Source organism: Sminthopsis crassicaudata, chromosome 3, assembly GCF_048593235.1.
Source record: "Sminthopsis crassicaudata isolate SCR6 chromosome 3, ASM4859323v1, whole genome shotgun sequence".
NCBI classification, from domain to species: Eukaryota; Metazoa; Chordata; class Mammalia; order Dasyuromorphia; family Dasyuridae; genus Sminthopsis; species Sminthopsis crassicaudata.
Window position 1 is genome coordinate 1,573,629 of NC_133619.1, and position 18,409 is coordinate 1,592,037.

Here is an 18,409-nt window from a genome sequence, read left to right on the forward strand (position 1 = left end):
GCAGCGGCCCGGCCAGGCTCCAATGGGCGGCGGCCTGCTGCGCTCGGGCTCCGCCCCTCCCGCGGCCCGAGGCTGAGCCGAGCTGTGCCCTGTCTGGCTGAGTCGGGAGCTGGTTGCGCCTGGAGAGGGAGGAGGAAGAGGAGGAGGAGGAGGAGGCAGAAGAGGAGGTAGAGAAGCAGGAGCAAAAGGAGGGGGAGCTGCAGGAGGAGAGGGAAGAGAAGGAAAAGGAGGAAGAAAAGGAGGAAGAGAGCAGGAGGAGCAGGAGGAAGGAGCCGGAGTGGCGGGAGGAGCCGCGGCGGCAGCGCGTAGACGCGGCTCCCTGCTCGGGAGCTAGGCAGAAAGCCGGCGCGGGGGCACCGAGGACAGCCCGGGCCCCGGCGCACCCCGGCCGGGCGCAGCTGTCTGCCGTGCCCGACGCCGCCCTGCCCGCTGCCCGCCTGGCCGGACGGCGGCTGCTGCATCGAGCGAGGTAAGCCCAGGCTGGCCGGGCCGGGGGAGCGCGCCGGGCGGGCTGAGCCCAGCGCTGGGGGCGGGGCGGCGTGGGGAGGGGTCGGGGCCCACCGGGCGGCCAGGGACAGCGCGCCGGCCCCCCGGGCCGGGAGGATTCCCGCGGCGGAGGCCGGCGGGTCGGCCCGGGCCCGGCGTGGGAGCTGGGAGCGCGCTGGCAGAAGGGAGGGAGTCCGGCCCGGGCAGAGAGGCCTTTGCGGGAGGCTGGGGGCGCTTGGTTTGGTGCCTCTCCCCCCTTTTCCGAGGGGGCTCACACCTGTGTAAATTGTTCTGGAGGCCCTCACGTGGGCCTGGGCCCTCCTCCTCCCCGGCCGTTCCTGGGGAGCTGCTCCGTGACTGCCCCCCCCTCCCCGGCCCTTCTGTTCTGCTCTGTGGGGGTGAGGAGCGCCCCAGTGCTGGGCCCTGCATCCCCCCCCAAACACACACACATGTCACACACACACCCCTGCCTCAGGAAAAGGGAGCTGCTGCCCCCCAGCTGGCACTGCGGGCCCACGGGCAGGGCCTGTGCTGATCTCTGCCAGCTGTCGCAGCTCTGTTCTTAGCCGCCCACTAGCAGGTGGGCGGCTTCGAGGTTGCCTCTGGCTTTCCCATCCTGAGCGGAGGTGGGAGCTGGCGAGGCCCCGGGCGAGAGAACGGCTCCTGCACTCTCCCTCCCAGGGTGCACCTGGGCACCGCGCCCAAGGACACTGGGCGCCCTGGCCTCGCTGCCGCAGCAGAAACACGTGCTGCCCTAAAGGGCCGGGCCCAGGGCCCGTTAGCTGGGCTGCCCCCTCCTCCCGGCCAGCCCCAGTCCCGAGACCCCCGGGGGCCACTCTCACACCGGCCCGCTGGGCTGCCCCCGTGGTGCCATGGTGCCCGGGTCCTCCCGAAGGCCAGCTTCTCCTTTCTGTGGTGCAGCAAACGCTGGCACGGGGCAAGTGGCGCTCTTTGGGGTGACCAGCCTCCAAAGAACCTTTTATCTCCTGGCCTCAGGAACCCCCAGCTTTGTGGTGGAGCCCGGTCAGGCGAGTCCGATTTGCCCCGTGGTGCCTCGGTACCCTCCTCAGTGAGGGGAGACTCCTCCTGGGACGGGGCAGAGCACGTGGTCTTAAGGCTCCTTCCCAGCCAGAGTCCGGGAGATACCCTGGGGCTTTCCTCTCCCCCCCCAGGTCTTGCACTGTTAGCGGAGGGACTGTCACAGAGAGCCGTAGGGGGGGCGCCTGTGATTGTGTGCCCTGGGGGGGTAGACCCGGCCCACTCACCATTTCCGGGCCCCGGCAAGCACTTGTCCAAGCATTTGGGGGAAATGGCGCCTGCCGGCTCTGAGTTTTGCGAGAAAAGTGCTCTGCAGGAGCGGGGAGAAGCTTGCGAGTAAGGGAATGAGTTCTGGGAGGGGGCTCCAGCCCCTCCGTGTGACCAGGATGGCCTCAGACTGCCAGCATTTCAGTCGGGACACGCCTCCTCGGAGGCAGATTGCAGCCCTTCTTGGCCTTGGAAGGAGGGGGGGCTCCAGGGCTCTTCTGGGAGTGCTTAGCGGGCATGGGGCCGCTCGGGGCCACATCCACGCCAGAGAAGCCTGGGAACGGCAGAGAGCCTGAGCCTTTCCTCTGGCCTGAGAGGGGCCTATGGGCGCCGGACCTCGGCCTTCCCGGCGGGATGACTGCCTCTGAGGACGGGCTCTCCACGTCAGCAGAGGGGCTTCCCATGCAGGGAGGGCTGTGCTTCCAGCTCCCTTAACCCACCCGGCCCTCCACGGGCCCTGCGGGCAGTGCCCGGCTGCTTGCTCGTCTGGGTTCCTCCCCACCCCCGGCCTCCCTGAGGCATTCCCTCCACCTTGCAGCAAATGGAGCTGCGGCAGCAGCAGAGTCTGCAGATGCATGAATAATGGTTTTATTGCGGAGATGCTGGGACTGGAGATGTGAGCTGTGTGGCTCTGTGGCTGGCGCGGCCCTCCCCTCCTCCACACCCTAGGGGAGAGCCCCTCCTGGGCCGGGGAGAGGAGGAGGAGAAGAATGGGGGTAGGACACAATGCAAGGCTGGGGGGGGTTCTTGTCACTGGGAGCGACTGAGCCCACTGTGACAGCCCCAGCGGGAGGGCGGCAGGTTTGGCAGCGGGACGGTGCCCCCTGGAGTCTCTGGTGGGTCTCCTGGGCCCAGATGCCCTGCTGGGCTGTGGGCAGATCCGGCCCCCGGAGCCCTCGCTGAGAGCGCTGTGCAGGCCCGGGCCGGAGGGAGAGCCAGCCGGTCAGTGGGAGAGGGCTGGCGGCGTGCCAGCCCATCAGTGGGAGAGGGCTGGCGGCGTGCCAGGCAGGGACAGATCCATCCTCTGGTTTTCTCTCTGGACGCTGGAGGGAGGTTGCTTCGTCTGAACTTGGCCTTTGGGGCCTGGCATCTTCTGTGGGAAGGCCACAGGCTAGGGAAGAAGCCTGACCTGGCCTGTTCTTGGGGACCCACCCCCAGTACCTTGCTTCTCAGTTACTCATCTGGGGCTATTTGCTGATCTCGGGGGGTCCTTTAAGAGCCCCTTTCAGAGATACTAAATCGTCCAGCCCATGCCAAAGGTCTCCAGGCCCAAGAATAAGGGGGTGGGCGCTAGCCCAGCCCAGCCCAGCTGGCGATACCCGGGCTCCCATTCAGCTGGTGGGGGCTGAGGCTCTGGATGGCAGGCACCTCAGGCAGAGGGAGCATGGAGGCCGTTTCCTCCTCTGCCAGGGCCCACTCAGAGCAGCCTTGGTTCAGACACACTGACTTCCAGCTTAGCTGCCCTCATTGGGGCTCCATCCGGGATCGAATATGACACAAAGGGTTCCCTAGGAGTCTTGGGCAAAGCCGGAGGTGGGGGCAGTGCCAAGGCACCCGAGGCCACTGGCCTTCCCCAAACTCCCAGCCAGCTCAGACGGCAGATGAAGCTGGCCACTCCCAGCAGCCTCCTCTCTGGCCTCCTGGAATCCCCAGCAGCCATTGGGAGAGCTTTCCTGAAGAGCCACAACCGGGGGGGGGGGGGCTCCCTGGGCAGACAAGGGGGTTCAGCCAGCCCCAGGAGGGAAGAGAGGTCCCTCAATGAATATCCGAGCAACATAGACCGGAAAAGCTCAGTTAATAAAGCTGGACACTTAGATGGTCTCTGTCCCCAGAGGGGTGACCCCTCCCTTGCTGTCCCCAGTGCCCACCTGGCTTAATGGACCCGCTGTTACATGCAACCCATTGGGGGCGTGAGACAGAGCTTCAGAGAGCCTTGTGAGGAAGAGAAGGTCCCCAATGGGGGGTTGATGACAAACTGGAAGGAAATGGCCAGATGAAGAGAGGGCATAGCCAGGAAAGGACTGGGTGGCCCCAAATCCTTCCTCTTCCTCCTCTTTCTCTTCCTCTTTTCCTTCCTCCTTTACCTTTTTCCCTCTTCCCTCTCTCCCTCCTCTTCTCCCCCTCCTGTTCTTCCTCTTCCTTCCTGTCTCTTTTCCCATCCCTCTCCTCCTTCCTCTTTCTCCTTCTTCTCTACTCCCCTCCCCCTCCTCTCCTTCCTCCTTTATCTTTTCCCTCTCTTCCCCCTTCCCCTCCCCCTCATCTCCTCATTCTGCTAAAATTTTTCCTCCTCCTCCTCTTCCTCCTCCTCCAAGGGTTGAATAGGCTTAGGAGAAGGCTATTCCCCAAGCCTCAGAGCCTCTCCCAGCAGACCGGGCTGCTTTGGGAGTTGGGGGCTCCCCTCCCCAGGAAGTCTTCAAGCAGAGGCAGGGTGCCCATGGCGGTGGGTGTGTGGGGGGGATTCTGTGTAGCACAGAACCCAGATCAGGTGTGAGTTAGACTCCCTTTCCTTTGGAGGCCCTTCTAGCCCAGTGCTGGTCCTCCCCGCCCCAGTGCTGGCCCTCCCCACCCCTCTGCCGGCCCTCCCCGCCCCTGCGCCCCTTTGTTTGAGACATTAGTGCCCAGCCGGAATGGTGTTTCTGCCTCGGGCCTACGGGCAGAGGGCAGCCTCTCCCAGGGCTGATTCAGTGTGGACAGGCCCAAGAAAATACTGTGGGGTTCCTCAGGCAGGGCAGGTGGCAGCCGCATGGGGGCCTGGGGGCCTGGCTCCTGTCACCGTGGCCCTGGCCTCTGGCACAACCCCGGGGGACTTTAGGCTCTAGAGAGAGGCGGACTCCTTGCCTAGGCTGGAGGACATTTAGCTACTGGTAGAAGCTTGCTGGAGTGTCCAGGGAGAGGGCGGCTTGGCTGCTGTACTGGCAGATGTGGCCCAGAGCTATCTCAGCTCCATGACTTGGCTGCTCAGGTCTCCATGCAGGGACCCAGGAAGGTCAGATCTCCTTGTGTGGGGTCCAGGAAGGTCAGGTCTCCGTGTATGGAGCCCAGGAAGGTCAGGTCTCCGTGTATGGAGCCCAGGAAGGCCAGGTTTCCATATGTAGGGCCTAGGAAGGTCAGGTCTCCGTGTATGGGGCCCAGGAAGGCCAGGTCTCCGTGTATGGGGCCCAGGAAGGCCAGGTCTCCGTGTATGGGGCCCAGGAAGGCCAGGTCTCCATATGTAGGGCCTAGGAAGGTCAGGTCTCCTTGTATGGGGCCCAGGAAGGCCAGGTCTCCGTGTATGGAGCCCAGGAAGGCCAGGTTTCCATATGTAGGGCCTAGGAAGGTCAGGTCTCCGTGTATGGGGCCCAGGAAGGCCAGGTCTCCGTGTATGGAGCCCAGGAAGGTCAGGTCTCCGTGTATGGAGCCCAGGAAGGCCAGGTTTCCATATGTAGGGCCTAGGAAGGTCAGGTCTCCGTGTATGGGGCCCAGGAAGGCCAGGTCTCCGTGTATGGGGCCCAGGAAGGCCAGGTCTCCGTGTATGGGGCCCAGGAAGGCCAGGTTTCCATATGTAGGGCCTAGGAAGGTCAGGTCTCCGTGTATGGGGCCCAGGAAGGCCAGGTCTCCGGGTATGGGGCCCAGGAAGGCCAGGTCTCCGTGTATGGGGCCCAGGAAGGCCAGGTCTCCATATGTAGGGCCTAGGAAGGTCAGGTCTCCTTGTATGGGGCCCAGGAAGGTCTGTCTGGTGGCTAGTGAGCAAGAGGGAACTGGCCTCTGAGTCTGCATCCAGAACTTTCCTTTGGGCCAAGCTGCTGCCTTTGCCCCAGTCCTATGCTCTGTCCTGTGGGCATCTCTCCCCTGCCTCGTGGGGCACCCCCACTTCTGGACTGATCATTGGGACCTTGGGGTTGGGGGGGGCAGGGCCAGTATCTTTGGAGTCCAGGCCACCTCCACTGCTGTCCCCATTAGTCATCACAGGAACGGATTCTGCCTGTAGATTTCTCACAGAAATAGGATTGTCAGCTGACACGGCCGCTCTGTTCTAGAAAAGGTAAACGCCCTCGCTCTTCACTTCGGTTTAAGGTTTCGTCAGTCTTTTCAGGTGTTGGTCGGGAAAAGATCTGAGGGCTGGAGTGGCCGGCAAGCTCTCCATGGGTCTCCAGCGGGATGGAATGACAGAAGGCTGCTGGGATCTCCGACGGGCCTTGGCCCGGGACAGTCCCCTCTATTCTCTGCCTCTGCCCTGGCCAGAATGTGCTCAGTTCTAGGCATCCTGCCTCTAGAAGGACATGGACAGTCTGAGAGGGTCTGGGTGGCTAGACAGCCCGGAGTGGGCAGCGTGGGCAGGGGAAGGGCCTGAGTGGACGATCTTTTCATGAGAGAAACTGTTGAAGAAATTAGTGATACTTAGTCTGGAGAGGGGAGCTGCAAGAGGACACGAGAGCCACGTGTGGGAAAAGGGGAGTGATTTGGTGAGTTTGGTCTCTGGGGGCAGAGCCAGGAGTGGAAGGTAGAAGCTGCAAAAGGCAAATTGAAGAACCTCCCCCCAGCCATCTCTGAACCACGGGGCCCTGCTTGTGGGCTGGTGGGTGAGTGAGGATGTGTGCGGGAGTCCGTGGGCATGGATTCGAGTCCCCGTGGTGGCGATCAGCCACGGTTCCCAGCCAGCCTGTGGAATGGAGGGCCCAGTCTGCCCCTCTCCTAGGAACCTTCCTGTCTGATTTTGGAGGAACGGTGGGGGCAGGGACTGGTTCTCCCTCATCCTCAGGGCCACCTCCAGGCGTCTGGCCGTGGCCCCAGCTGGCTCTGGAGGCGAGGGTGAGGCCGGGGACCTTGCCCAGCTTCCCTCACTTCAGTCCGGTTCCCTCGCATGGCAGGGCAGCACCTCCCCATGGCAGGGCGTCCCCGAGTTCTTTCCTGCTCCTTACTACATGCTTGGGAAGTTTGGATCCCAGGGTCACCGAGTGCTTGGTTGATGGGTTTGAGGTAGAGATGCTGGGGGCAGCCCTGCCAACCTGCCCAGCTAGTGGGCTGAGCTTCCTGGGGCATCTGCTGCCAGTTGCCCACTTGGGCTGCCCCCATGGACAGGGCCCCCCCTTATAGACAGGGCCCCCCCACAGAAAGCCCCCCCTATGGACAGCCCCCCCAGATAGGGCCCCCCCACCCCGATGGGGCCGCCCAGCCTGTGTGTGAGCATGACTGGGCAGCGGCCCGTCACTGGCACCAAAGAAGCTGGACGCTTCCCGGCATGCCGCCTCTGAGTCATCCCTGTGGGCCGCCGTCCGGGCAGGCGGTGACTCACCTAACCTGGCTGGGCTTCGAGGGTTGGCAGCAGCCGGCAGCAGCACTTAGCACCAGGCTGGGGCTTCTGGGAGCTCAAACAGGAACGCTCCCCACCCCAGCCCCGTTTCCGCACCAAGGGGGAGCTCCTCCGTTCTAGGAAGGGCAGCGGGGGACGAGCAGCGGGCTGGCCCCTCCGGGACCTTGCCGGGATCGCCCAATCCCAGTGAGAAGGGGCTTCCGACTGGGCCACAGCAGAAATGAGGACCACAAATGCGGGGGACTTGTCTCTCCAAGGTCCCCGGGGCACAAGGGATTTGGGCAGGATTTGAACCCTTCCCACGCCCTCAAATGCAGAGTTCTGTCCAGCACAGGTACTGTGAGTCCCTGAGGCCCCCTCTGAGCCAGGGCTGCCAGCTCTGCTCCCCCCGCCCTCCCGCTTTCTCCAGGTTGGTTCTGAGGAAGGAAGTGTAGCTTCTGCTCAGATGGGCAGGAGGCGGCACTGGGACTTCCATGCCATCCTGATCCTCTTCCCTTCCCCTGGATAACGGGGAGCCAGTTATACAGAACGGGGTGCTTGGAGGAAGGTGGGGAAAGCAAAGCTGGACACAAAACTAGAAAATGAAGCCGTTTATCTGGCAGGTATCAGAATCAAAAGTCAGACTGAGGCAGATGGGCCGGCCCAAGAAGCTTGGGGACACTGGGAGAAACGGCAGACGAGTCTCCGGTGGGAGTTCTGCCCAAAGGCAAGGGCAGAAACAGGAAGGGGAGAGCTGATCTCAGAGCACTTTGTGAGGAGACCCGGGGGCTTCCCACTGACCCCGCACTAGGCCCGGGGGCTTCTCATTGACCCCGAACTCCACAGAAAAATCGTTTGAGAAGTTTGGGGAGTGAGTCTGGAGACGAGAGGGAAAAGGCGGCATTTCTCTGACCCCTGGAGGGGGCTGGGCAGCGAGGAGCCCGTGGGCTTTGGTCAGAGGCGTCCTGCCCTTCCTCCTGCCTCTGGCAGCGGGGACGGGAGGCTTCCTCCTGAGAGGTTTGCAATGATGGGGTGTCCTCCAGGGAGAACCGGGTTACCAGAAAGAGGATATGGGAGAAAGGTGGTGAAAAGTGGGGGCACTGAAGGAAGTTCTTGACCGTGGAGTCCACCCCCGACTCCTGGCTGTGGCCTGGGTTCTTGAGGTTGAGGGTTAGGCTAGTGGAGCCCATGCTGGCTCTGGGGGGTCCTCTCAGATGGAGGGGGTTCCGGGGGGACGGCTGGGGTCTCCAGCGGCCTGGCTCAGCAGGGCAAAAGCTTACTGGAAGCCGGCAATGGACTGGTAACTGAAGGGACAGTGACCCGCCCCGAGTCCGAGTGTGGAGGGCCTGTGGCCCCTCGGGAAGGGTCCCCCACACTGGGGAGCATCCAGGATTGGATGTTAGAGAATCGGCCGTTGGGGGACTGGGCAGGGACCTGGAGGCTTAGAGTCTGAGAGTCACATGCTTGTGCCTGAGACGGGGAGACTGAACCCCCTCAGGAAGTAAGGGACCTGAGGACCCCGTGGTCAAGCTGACCGGCTCCTCCACAGTGTTAGGCCCGGCCTTTGCAGGGGAGAAGAAGCGGTCAGGTTCTGTGACCCTACAGCGTCTCCTCCAGGCTCTGGCTAGTCTAGAGCACCCTGAAGCTTCCTCATTGACCTTTCCCCTTTGCCCCCGCGCCCGCCCTCTTTGGCTGACCTCCAGCCGGGAGAGCTCTGGAAGGGCCCCTGGCTTGCACCTTCTCCTGCAGCCTTGCCCCAGGGTGTGAGGAAGGGGGGGGATGGGCGGGGGCAGAGGAGCCTCTTCCTGTCTCACTCAAACCCTGAGATGAGGGTGTGCGGCCCTTTGATCATGGGGAAGAGGAGGGAGACGCTCTGTGGGAGGGGAAGTGCGGGGAGGGGGAAGAGGAACCTACTTGCAAGGCCCCCTGGGAATCTTTGTGTCTTATGGGAGATAGGAAAGGGGCTGGCACGCCCCCAGCCCAGCCCCGGAGCAGCCAGGCTGTCGGAGGGCACCTGCAGTTAACAACAAAGCCTGGGCTGGCCATGGGGAGCGGGCACGGTGCCGAGGGCTGAGGATGCAAGGGGGTGCCTGGGGGGGCTGTGCCCTGTTCTCCCCAGAGGGGCACTGATGCCGGCCTCTCGCCCCCTTTCTGGGCAGGCTCCACAGGGAGGGACAGGGTCCTGTTCCTCCAAATAACCAAAGCTTCCAGGTGGCCTTCAGGCTGGGGACGGTAGAGGCTGAGTCCGTGGGAGGCGGGGCTCACCCCGGGCCTCCCTCCCTCCTCACTGCCCCTACCAGCAGGACTCCCACCCAGGTTGGCTTTGGGAACTTCCCCCTCACATGGAGGGATCCCTGGGCCCAAGGGGAACCCCCCCACACACACAGAGCCCTGGGGCCGAGCCACCTGCAGAGACCGGGCTAGCCCAGGCTCTCCCCAAAGCCCCCCTCTTGCCCTGGACCCCCCGCTGGGCTTGCCTCGGGAAGGAGTCCTGTCCCCCAGGCCAGGGAGGTGCGGGCAGGCGGGCTGGGCTTTGACTCATGACTTGGCCCAGGCCCGAGCTTCTCCGCCCTGGGCGCTTGGCCTGGAGAAAGCCCCAGTGCCGGACCCTGCCCCCCAGTGGCCCCCCTCTGGCTGGGGCCTGCTGCTCGGCTTCTGGGAGGGAGGGGGGCTTAGAAACAGCCTGAATGAGGGAGCAGGCGGGGCTGGAACTTCTGGTCTGCAGAGCGTTCGCAGACCATGATCTCATGGACGCTTCCCCACAGAGCCAGCGGGGCCATGCCCACCAGGCAGAAGGAGGGGCGCTGCGGAGCCAGTGTGGGGGAGGGGGCAGAGCCAGCATGCAGAAAGCAGATGGGACTCGGGGCTCTGCATGGGCAGCCCCCTTTCCCCAGAGGGCGGGCCCTTCCCGTTCTCCCCCAGCTCCACCTGCTTCAGCGGACGTGGGCTGCTGCGGATCTCCCTGAGCCTAAAGCCTCGGCCCCTCGGCTGTGCCCCTCGGGCTCCGAGCCTCTGCCTCCTCCCTGGGCTGTCGGGAGGCTCCTCTCTCTCAGCTGGCCGGTCTCCCTCAGCCCAGGGTGGGGGCCGATCCCCGAGGGCCGGTGTTTGTCCTGGGTGATCTCCGTGAGCTCACCTGGCAAGTCAGCAGCAGGGGATTGTCCGCCGTTATCCGCACCTCCTGGGGAGCGCTGGGGGGGAGGCTGCGGCCCCCCAGGACGCGCCACTGTTGTCATCCTCACTTCTGTAATTGCCCAGAGCAGCCCTGGGGGGTGCTAGGAAGCTCGGCCATCCGTTGGCAAGACTTACTTGTGGCCATCAGGATGAAACCCCACCCCCTGCCAGGAAAGCCGCTTCTAACGGCCATGGTGACCAGCTGGAGTAGGAGGGCTAGACGGGGCAGTGCCGTGGGCTGGCGGAGCTCCCCTCCCACTCGGGCATCAGGGAAGGCTCATGGAGGAACCGAGAAAGGGTCCCAAGTGGGGGAATTTCTGCGCACAAAGATACGGGCCGGGATGGTGTGAGCTGGGACCAGCCTTTACTCAGCCAGTTGTTAAATCTTCAGTAGGAGCATTTACACCGTGAAAGTTGTCAAACATTACAAATCGGAGCCAGAGGGATTGTTTTCCCCCAGTCCCACATCAAAAACATATTTAGCATCCATTTTTACAAGATTCTTCTCCCTCCTCCCCTCCCTCTTCTCTTCCCTCCCTCCTCCCCTCCCTCCTCCCCTCTTCTGAAGATAGTAAGCAGTTTGATAGACCTGTGCTGTCATGTAAAACTTGCTTCCTTATTGGTCACTGTAGTGAAAGAAGAAATGGATGAAAAGGGAAAAAACCCCATGAGGAAGAATAAAGTGCGCTCCAGTCTGAATTCGGAGCCCATCAGTCCCTCTCCAGATGTGGCCAGTCCTTTGTGCCTGTCTTGGATCTTTGTGAGGCTGAGAGGAGCTGACTCATTCACACTGATCCTTACCAGACGTCTCTGATGTTATAAATGTCCAAAACCTCTTCGGGTTTTGTTCTTGATATTATCTGAAGTGTCAAAAATGAGCTAGCTCTTCTGCAATTCCTGCTACTATTTAGTGAATTAAATTCCTTTCCTTGAATATGTGAACTATTTGTGATTTATGAGCTTGACCCTCATTTTGTGAAATAGCAGTTTGGCTTTCTCGGCACAGCAGTTAATAGCTCATAGGCTTGGAATGGAGCAGAATTTTATATGTGCCTCTGCTCCCACACACACACTGCTGAATGGAGATAGAGAAAATCATGACCTCTCTCGAATTAACTCTTCCAAACCACCTCATCCCTCCTCAAACCTGCCACGGTTCCCCTCCCCCACTCTCTCCACTGAGACTCTTCCCTTGTATTTTACAGGAAAAATTGAGACCATTCATCATGAGCTTCCCCGTCTCCCCTCTTCATCTCCTCTCTCTTGGTCTTCCTCTACTATCTCCTCCCTCATCCCTCCCTCATGTGAGGAGGAGAGCCATCGAATTCTTTATGCTCAAATGATCCCATTCCATCCTGTCTTCTCCAGTAAATTGCCCCTCTCTCATTTCTTCTCACTCTCACTTATCTTCAGTCTCTCCCTGTATACTGGCTCCCAATCCTGTAGACTCTCAATTTAGAAATCAGCCTGGACTCCTCACTCTTCCTCCCCCCAGCCTTATCCAGTCTGCAGCCAAGGTCTGTTGATTTCATATCTGCAGCATCTCTTATCAGTTTCACCTCTGCAGCATCTCTCTGACATTCAACCTCTAGCATTTCTTGTCAGTTTCACCTCTGCAGTATCTCTTGTCACTTTCACCTCTGCAGTATCTCTTGTCACTTTCACCTCTGCAGTATCCCTTGTCATTTTCACCTCTGCAGCATCTCTTGTCTATTTCACTTCTGCAATATCTCTTGTAGATGTCACCTTTGCAGCATTTCTTGTCACTTTCACCTCTTCAATATTTCTCATACCTCCTTCCATTTCACCTCTGCATCTCCCTAACGTACCTTCTCCTCTCCTGGCCCTTTCTCTACCCAGTACAGACCATTCTCACCTCACAGCTGGTCTAAGGGGTCTGATGCTGGGGGGTCTGCCTACCTTAATGCTCTTCCTACTCTAGTTCATCCTCCATTCAACCACCAAAGGGATTTTCTTAAAGTGCAGGTCCAATCATGTTATGCACACTCAGCAATTTCATGGGCGTCTTCTAAGTCTCAGATAAAACCCCACCTTCCCCAGGAAACCTTGCCCAAACCTTCTCAACTCTAGCACAGCTCTCTGTTGATTATTCCCAATTTATCCTGCTTATAACTTGTTTGCTTGTGTGTTTTCATTCCCATTAGAGAGCGAGCTCCTCAAGCCAAGGATGGCTTTTACTCTTCTGTGTATCCCCGGGCACAGTGCTTGTCACACACAATAGGCATTTAATAAATGTTATTGATTGGTAAATCCAACTTCCCTCCCTTTTACAGAGGGAGGAACAGACCCAGAGGAAGAGTTGGCAGAAATAGGATTTAATTCTCTGAAATCACCATTCTTTTTGTTGGTCCACATCACCTTCCCCTTCTCCCTCATTTTTATCATGTTTTAATTTGGCTACTTACAAACGTGGACATATTTAAGGGGCATCATGATGCACATTGCAAACTTTACTTGTTTCCATTATAATAACACACAATGGAGCCACTTATTTGGAGATTTCCAAGCTAAAAAGTGAATTATTACTTTTAGGCATTTACTGTTCTGTTGACCTAGAATCCCTCCCCTATTGACCTTTAAGCAATTTGTGCTTCTTTGGTTTTGTGAATAAATTCTTTGAGGCTTTCTAGAGATTCTTTTGTGGGGAACTAAAGGGTGTCAGAATGCATAGAGCTTTTGGCCTGGAGTGAGGAAGATCTGAGTTCAAATGTGGTTTCAGATACTTTGTAATAAGTCATTTATTTCATCTCTGTTTGCCTCAGTGTCCTCAACTGTAAGATGGAGATAATAATGGCACCTGCCTCACAGGTAGGATAAGGATCAAATGAAATGATATTTGTAGTATTGAACACACAGTTGGCACTCTATAAATATTTATTCCCTATCCTTCCCCTTCTCCTTCCCTACTTTACAGAATTTGCTGACCTAGCTGTTAACCTTGGTTGTGTGTGTGCGTGTATGTGTGTTTGGTGGCCAACATGATAACTGCACCAGATTAAAGTATAATTGGGGAATAGTTAATAAGAAAAAAAGTCTTCTCGCTGCTGCTGGTAGTTAAGCTGGACCCAGTTGTTTCCCCCCAACTCAGCCACAGCAGAAGTTCAGACCCAGAGACCACCCCCACACCCCCAGCAGCAGGGGCGGGAGGAGGGGGGAGGAGGGTATGCTCTTTTGTCTCTTCTCCCCTCCCCCATCAGATTTATGGTTTAATCTGCATTTGTGGGTGTAAGCGAGGGAGGAAAGGAGTAGATTCTGGGGCATTTTGCCCCCCTCCCTGCCTCTCCATTGGCGCTCTCCAAGTGGCAGGTGCCCCAGAGAGCACAAGCCTGGCAGCTGTGTGTGGGGGTGGAGCAGATGGGCACCTGGGGCAGAGGAGGGAGCGGGGCTGTGTGGAGGAGAGGAATGTGATGGGGCTTAGGCGATCTCTGTGCCCCGGGTGGACAGGAGGAAGTCGGGAAGAGGAATGAGGCTGGTCCCTGGCCGGCCTAGCCCCTGCCTGCCTCCCCCTGGGCTGCCTCGGCGCCTCTGGGCCCGCTCTGTCTGGCTGGGGCCGAGGGGGCAGCGGGAGGAACTTGGGGGCAACAGGAGTTGGGAAAGAAAGGTAGAAAGGGCCAGCCCAGGATGGCCCATCTGGCGGGCTGCCATCGGCTCCTGCACGAGGCACTTCCGGTCAGGTGTTTACTCTGCGCCCGCTGAGAAGCGGTGGACCAAAGGGGGATGATGTGGGGGTGGGGGGTGTATATGAACGGATGAGTGCCCAAGGGTCAGGGACGGGACATGAGCGCGTCTGATAGGATGCATTGGTCCACGCTGGGAAGGCTTTCCGTACAAAAGGAGGTGTGTGTATTGGGTCTTGGGGCACTAGGGAGCTCTTGAGTAGGGGGCCAAGCAGTCACCATGTCTTGGGCGTCCGTGTGGAAGACAGAATGGAGGCCTGAGTCAGGGAGACCCAGAAGGCTGTTTCAGTGGCCCCATGGGAAGTGAGAAAGGCTTGAGCTCAGCCGGGGCCAGTCGGGGGGAGGCAGAGGTCCTAGGGACAGGCCCCCCCACTCTGGGCCCGCCTTCTGGGGCTGCTGAAGGACCAAAAGAGACTCCCCTTCCTGGGAAGGGCTAAGCCAGCCAGCTCTGGGGAGCCTCCACTGGAGGCCTCTGGAGGGGCCCCTCTTCCCCTCCCCCCTCTGGTGTCTAGTTTGGGGATCCAGAGGTGCCTTTATGAGCCTCCACTGAGGGAATTTAGTGCTTGTCAAGCCTCGGACATCTGCCCCTTCCTGGCCAGGTCCGCTTTTTGCAGGCCCATTGCGGGTGGGTGGTCCGGGCTAGGCTGGGGGTGTTCCCATAGCAGCCATGGGAGCCCAGCCGTCCCTTCAGAGCCTCTAGTGCTGGCTCTGCCCGCCCTCTGGGAAGTCCTAAAGTTTCCATCCATTGATGGGTGCCCTCCGTGCCAGGTGCTGTGCCCAGGCTGGGGGCATCTAGAGGGTTACAAATGGCTCTGCCCGCCGGCCTGGTCTGAGGCTGCACTGGCCGAGAGACATCGGCCGGGCTCCTCTCCGACCTCGCCGGACGGGTTCTCGCCAGCAGGCCGGCCCCGCCTCCCTGGGCCTGTGCCAAAGGCCCTGGCATCTGCCGCAGAGGTGCCGCCTCGGAGCCGGCTGGCTGCTGTGCCCCGCCGGGCCGTGCCCACACAGGCTGGTGCTCAGATGCCTGTTCCTGCTGCATCTGCTCGCCGGCTTAATCTGGGGCCAGGGAGGAGGGTGTCTGGGGAGGCTGCGCCCTGCCCGCCTCTCCCTTCTGGAGCCGGTGGCCAGGTAGAATGCAGCCAGACTAGACAGCTGGCCAGCCCCGGGGCATGACCCAGTGGGGCCGGGGAGGCAGTGACCTGTTAATCCGCGGCCTCCTCTGAAGCTTCCCGCCGCTGCCAACAGCTCAGTTCTGAGTCTGTTTGGGTCGTTCCGGTAGGGCAACTGGGAGGCATCTGCCCCCGTTCTTCTGGGAGGGGTCGGGGCTCACGGTCTCTCCTGTTTGACAGTTGAGGGGCCGGCTGCTCATCAGCCTCTTGGATGGACTTAGGATGGACTTGAAAAAAAAGAAAGAAAAGCTTTTTGTGTTTTCACAGAATTCTGCCTGTGATTCAGCAGAACTGGGCGATGACGGGGCGGCGGGGCGGGATCCGGCAGGAGCTTCTGCAGGGCTGGGGCCAAGGCTTCCTCGCTGGCCCCCGGGGCCTCTGGGCCTGCCCGTCTAGGGGCTTTGTCCAGGCAGGGTGAGAGGGCGGCGGCCAGTCAGCTCCTTATTGCGTGGCTCCCCTCCCTGACTGCCCCACTAGCACTTCCCCATCCCCCACTGGCCACGGCATCTGTCTGCCCCCATCCCTCGCTTCTCCCAGCTTCGCCCCCTCTGCATTTCCTAGAAGTCTGGGCCCACACGGGGCCAGGTCCTGTAGCCTCGATCCCCTGCCTCCCCTGGACCTGACCCCCGCTTTGTCCCCTAACTTCTCTGAGGACTCTGTGCACCAGAAAAGTGTCAGCTTCCTGCGGGGAGGGGAAGCTTCCCTGGGAGGGCCAGCTCCCCGAGTCCCAGGAACCCCGGCCAGCATCCTCGGGCTATCGAGGCCTTTTGTCCCTACGTCCCAGAACCTTCAACATCCCCGAACCTTCAACATCCCCCACCTACACATGCACATGTTAAAGGACTCATGAGTTTGGATGAAGAAAATTAAGACAACTCTGAGATCCCACTTCACACGTGTCAGATTGGCTAAGATGACAGGAAAAGATAATGACAAATGTTGGAGGGAATGTGGGAAAACTGGGACACTGATGCATTGCTGGTGGAGCTGTGAAAGAATCCGGCCATTCTGGAGAACAATTTGGAACTATGCTCAAAAACTTATCAAACTGTGCATCCCCTTTGACCCAGCAGTGTTGCTAAGAGATCTTAAAGAAGGGAAAGGGACCACATGTGCAGAAATGTTTGTGGCAGCCCTCTTTGTAGTGGCCAGAAACTGGAAACTGAATGGATGCCCATCCATTGGAGAATAAATTGTGGTATATGAATATTATGGGATATTATTGTTCTGTAAGAAATGACCAGCAGGAGGAATCCAGAGAGGCCGGAGAGACTGACAGGAACTGATGCTGAATGAAATGAGCAGGAGCAGGAGATCGTTGTACACTTCAATAACAGTGCTGTATGAGGATGTATTCTGATGGAACAATGTAATATTAAGGGACTAATAATAACGCTAGAAATGATGAAAGGATTAACGACAATAAGAATTTCCTAACAATTTAGGGCGATCACTCAGTTAACAAGCTCCTCTTGACACGGCAGAGGGAAAACAGTTCAGAGAGCCTCCACCTAGTCAGCCTCGTATCGAGAGCTAGTTCGGCCCGAGTGGCCGCCTGGGGAGGTCGTGGGCTCCTTGCCGCCGGAGATCCTCAAGCAGAGGCTGGACACCTTTGTGGATGTGCTGGGGAGGGTGGCTCTGGACGGAGTCTGTGCCTCCCACCCCGAGTGGGCTGAAGTGTGGTCACTTGGTGAGGCAACTAGGGCTGGGTCTCCATCCTGGCAAGCTATGGTTCTCTGTGGCCAGTCGGCCCCGGAGAGAGCTGGGCAAGAGAAGTAGGAAGTCTCAAGCTTCTATCATTAGTATGCTAGCCTGGCCTTCCGTTTGGAGGTGCTCCTTCCTAGGAACTGCTTGCCTCACTTCTCCAGCTTTCTGTTTTCTGGGGCCTGGGGCCCAGCTGCCCTGCCTGACAGGAGCCTCATAACCACCATATGTGGTAGCCTTGAGGGAGCAGCTGAGGCCAAAGGTCACTAGCAGGTGGGGCTGGGACAAGCGGGCACTCGGGACTCACTTTGACCAAGAATTAGGAAGATGAGGCTGAGGGGGCAAAGGACTTGGTATTCCACCCGGGGCGTCAGGGCCAGGCCCAGGGGATGCTGCTTCGGGAGTCGGGAGACCCGGCTTCAAATCTAAGGGCTGTCGGGTCCCGGGGTCCCGGGCAGCCACACCTCACCTCTTTCCCTGTGTTCTCTTCCAGGGTGTCTGATCATTCCTGCCGGCCGGAGGCCCAGGCCACGCTGGTGCATGAAGCTGGCCTTCATCCCCAGCATGGAGGGAGCCTCAAGCCTGTGCTGCCAGGAGCCCTGCACAGAGCTGGCGGAGAGGGTGGCTGCCATCGATGTGGCTGAGCCGGGGGGAGCAGGCGCGGGGGATGACTGTGCCGTCTTCTCCGGGGATGGCCACAGCCCAGACTTTCCAGCAAGCAGCGGCCCTCCTGAAGCCAGAGAGAGGATCCCATCAGCCCCCTCCCTCACCACACAAGACGCCCATCCCCAGAAGGAGCCCAAGGACATCCCTGTCCGGCCTTCACTGACTGACAGGAAGCTCTCTCTCCAGGAAAAACCAAGCAGAAACTGTCTCTCTGCTGCCTGCCCCTCTGTGAGTGGGCCCTATGCCACGGGTCCCGCCAACCATATCTCACCCCGCGTTGCGCGCCGGCCCACCATTGAATCCAACCGAGTGTCCATCTCGGACGTGGAGGTAGGTGAGGCTCTGGGTGAACAGCCTGAGCGTAGCCAACCTGGGCACAGGAGTGAGGGGGTGGGGCTTGTGAGCCCCTTTGCCAATGCCAAGGAAAAGAGTTTCTGTAAGAGGTTCCCAAGTATTCCTCAAGCCTTCCTTGACTTTTTCTATGGGCCCAGCACTGGGATAACCGCTATCCTATGGGACAAATAGTAAGAGAAAGCACCAAGCGCTGCCTAGGACTGGGCTGGGGAGAAGGGCTGTTCTGCAACCGTAAGTGAGGAAGATGATTACTGGGGGGGGGGGTGCTGCTAACCCGCAAGGATGTTGCAAGCATGGGTGAGGAGGATTGCTGTCCTGGAAGAGTTACAAACATGGGTGAAGAGGATAACTACTGGAGGGGTGCAAGCAGGTGTCAGGAGGATAGCTGCAGGGGTCCAGCCTCTGCAGGGGGGTCAGGGGCTTGAGCAGGAGGAATAGGGTCGCGTCAAAGGAAGACAGGAGTCGTGGGGTAGTTTGAGTGAGGAGCTGATGGAAGTGATGCCCCCGCTTCCCTCAGGCTCCTTCAGGCTTTATTTTATACTATATCGTGATCATAGACTTTTCTTTAGGTCAACATAGTCTTCAGA

At 59.5% G+C, this 18,409-nt stretch overlaps 1 protein-coding gene across 2 annotated transcripts in view; it reads left to right on the plus strand.

Moving 5' to 3' along the window:
* Positions 1-279: 279 nt before the first annotated feature.
* The window catches only part of CAMKK1 (calcium/calmodulin dependent protein kinase kinase 1), a 41,079-nt gene continuing 22,949 nt past the window's right edge, over positions 280-18,409 (plus strand). Inside the window, exons 1-2 of one of the 2 annotated variants that reach the window (XM_074297778.1) lie at positions 280-469; positions 17,296-17,798. In XM_074297778.1, the coding sequence (XP_074153879.1) occupies positions 17,343-17,798 (456 nt within the window). In that variant the 5' untranslated portion in view covers positions 280-469; positions 17,296-17,342. Of the gene's footprint in view, positions 470-6,099; positions 6,234-17,295; positions 17,799-18,409 lie in introns of those variants that run through there. The other variant, XM_074297779.1, reaches the window with a different exon arrangement.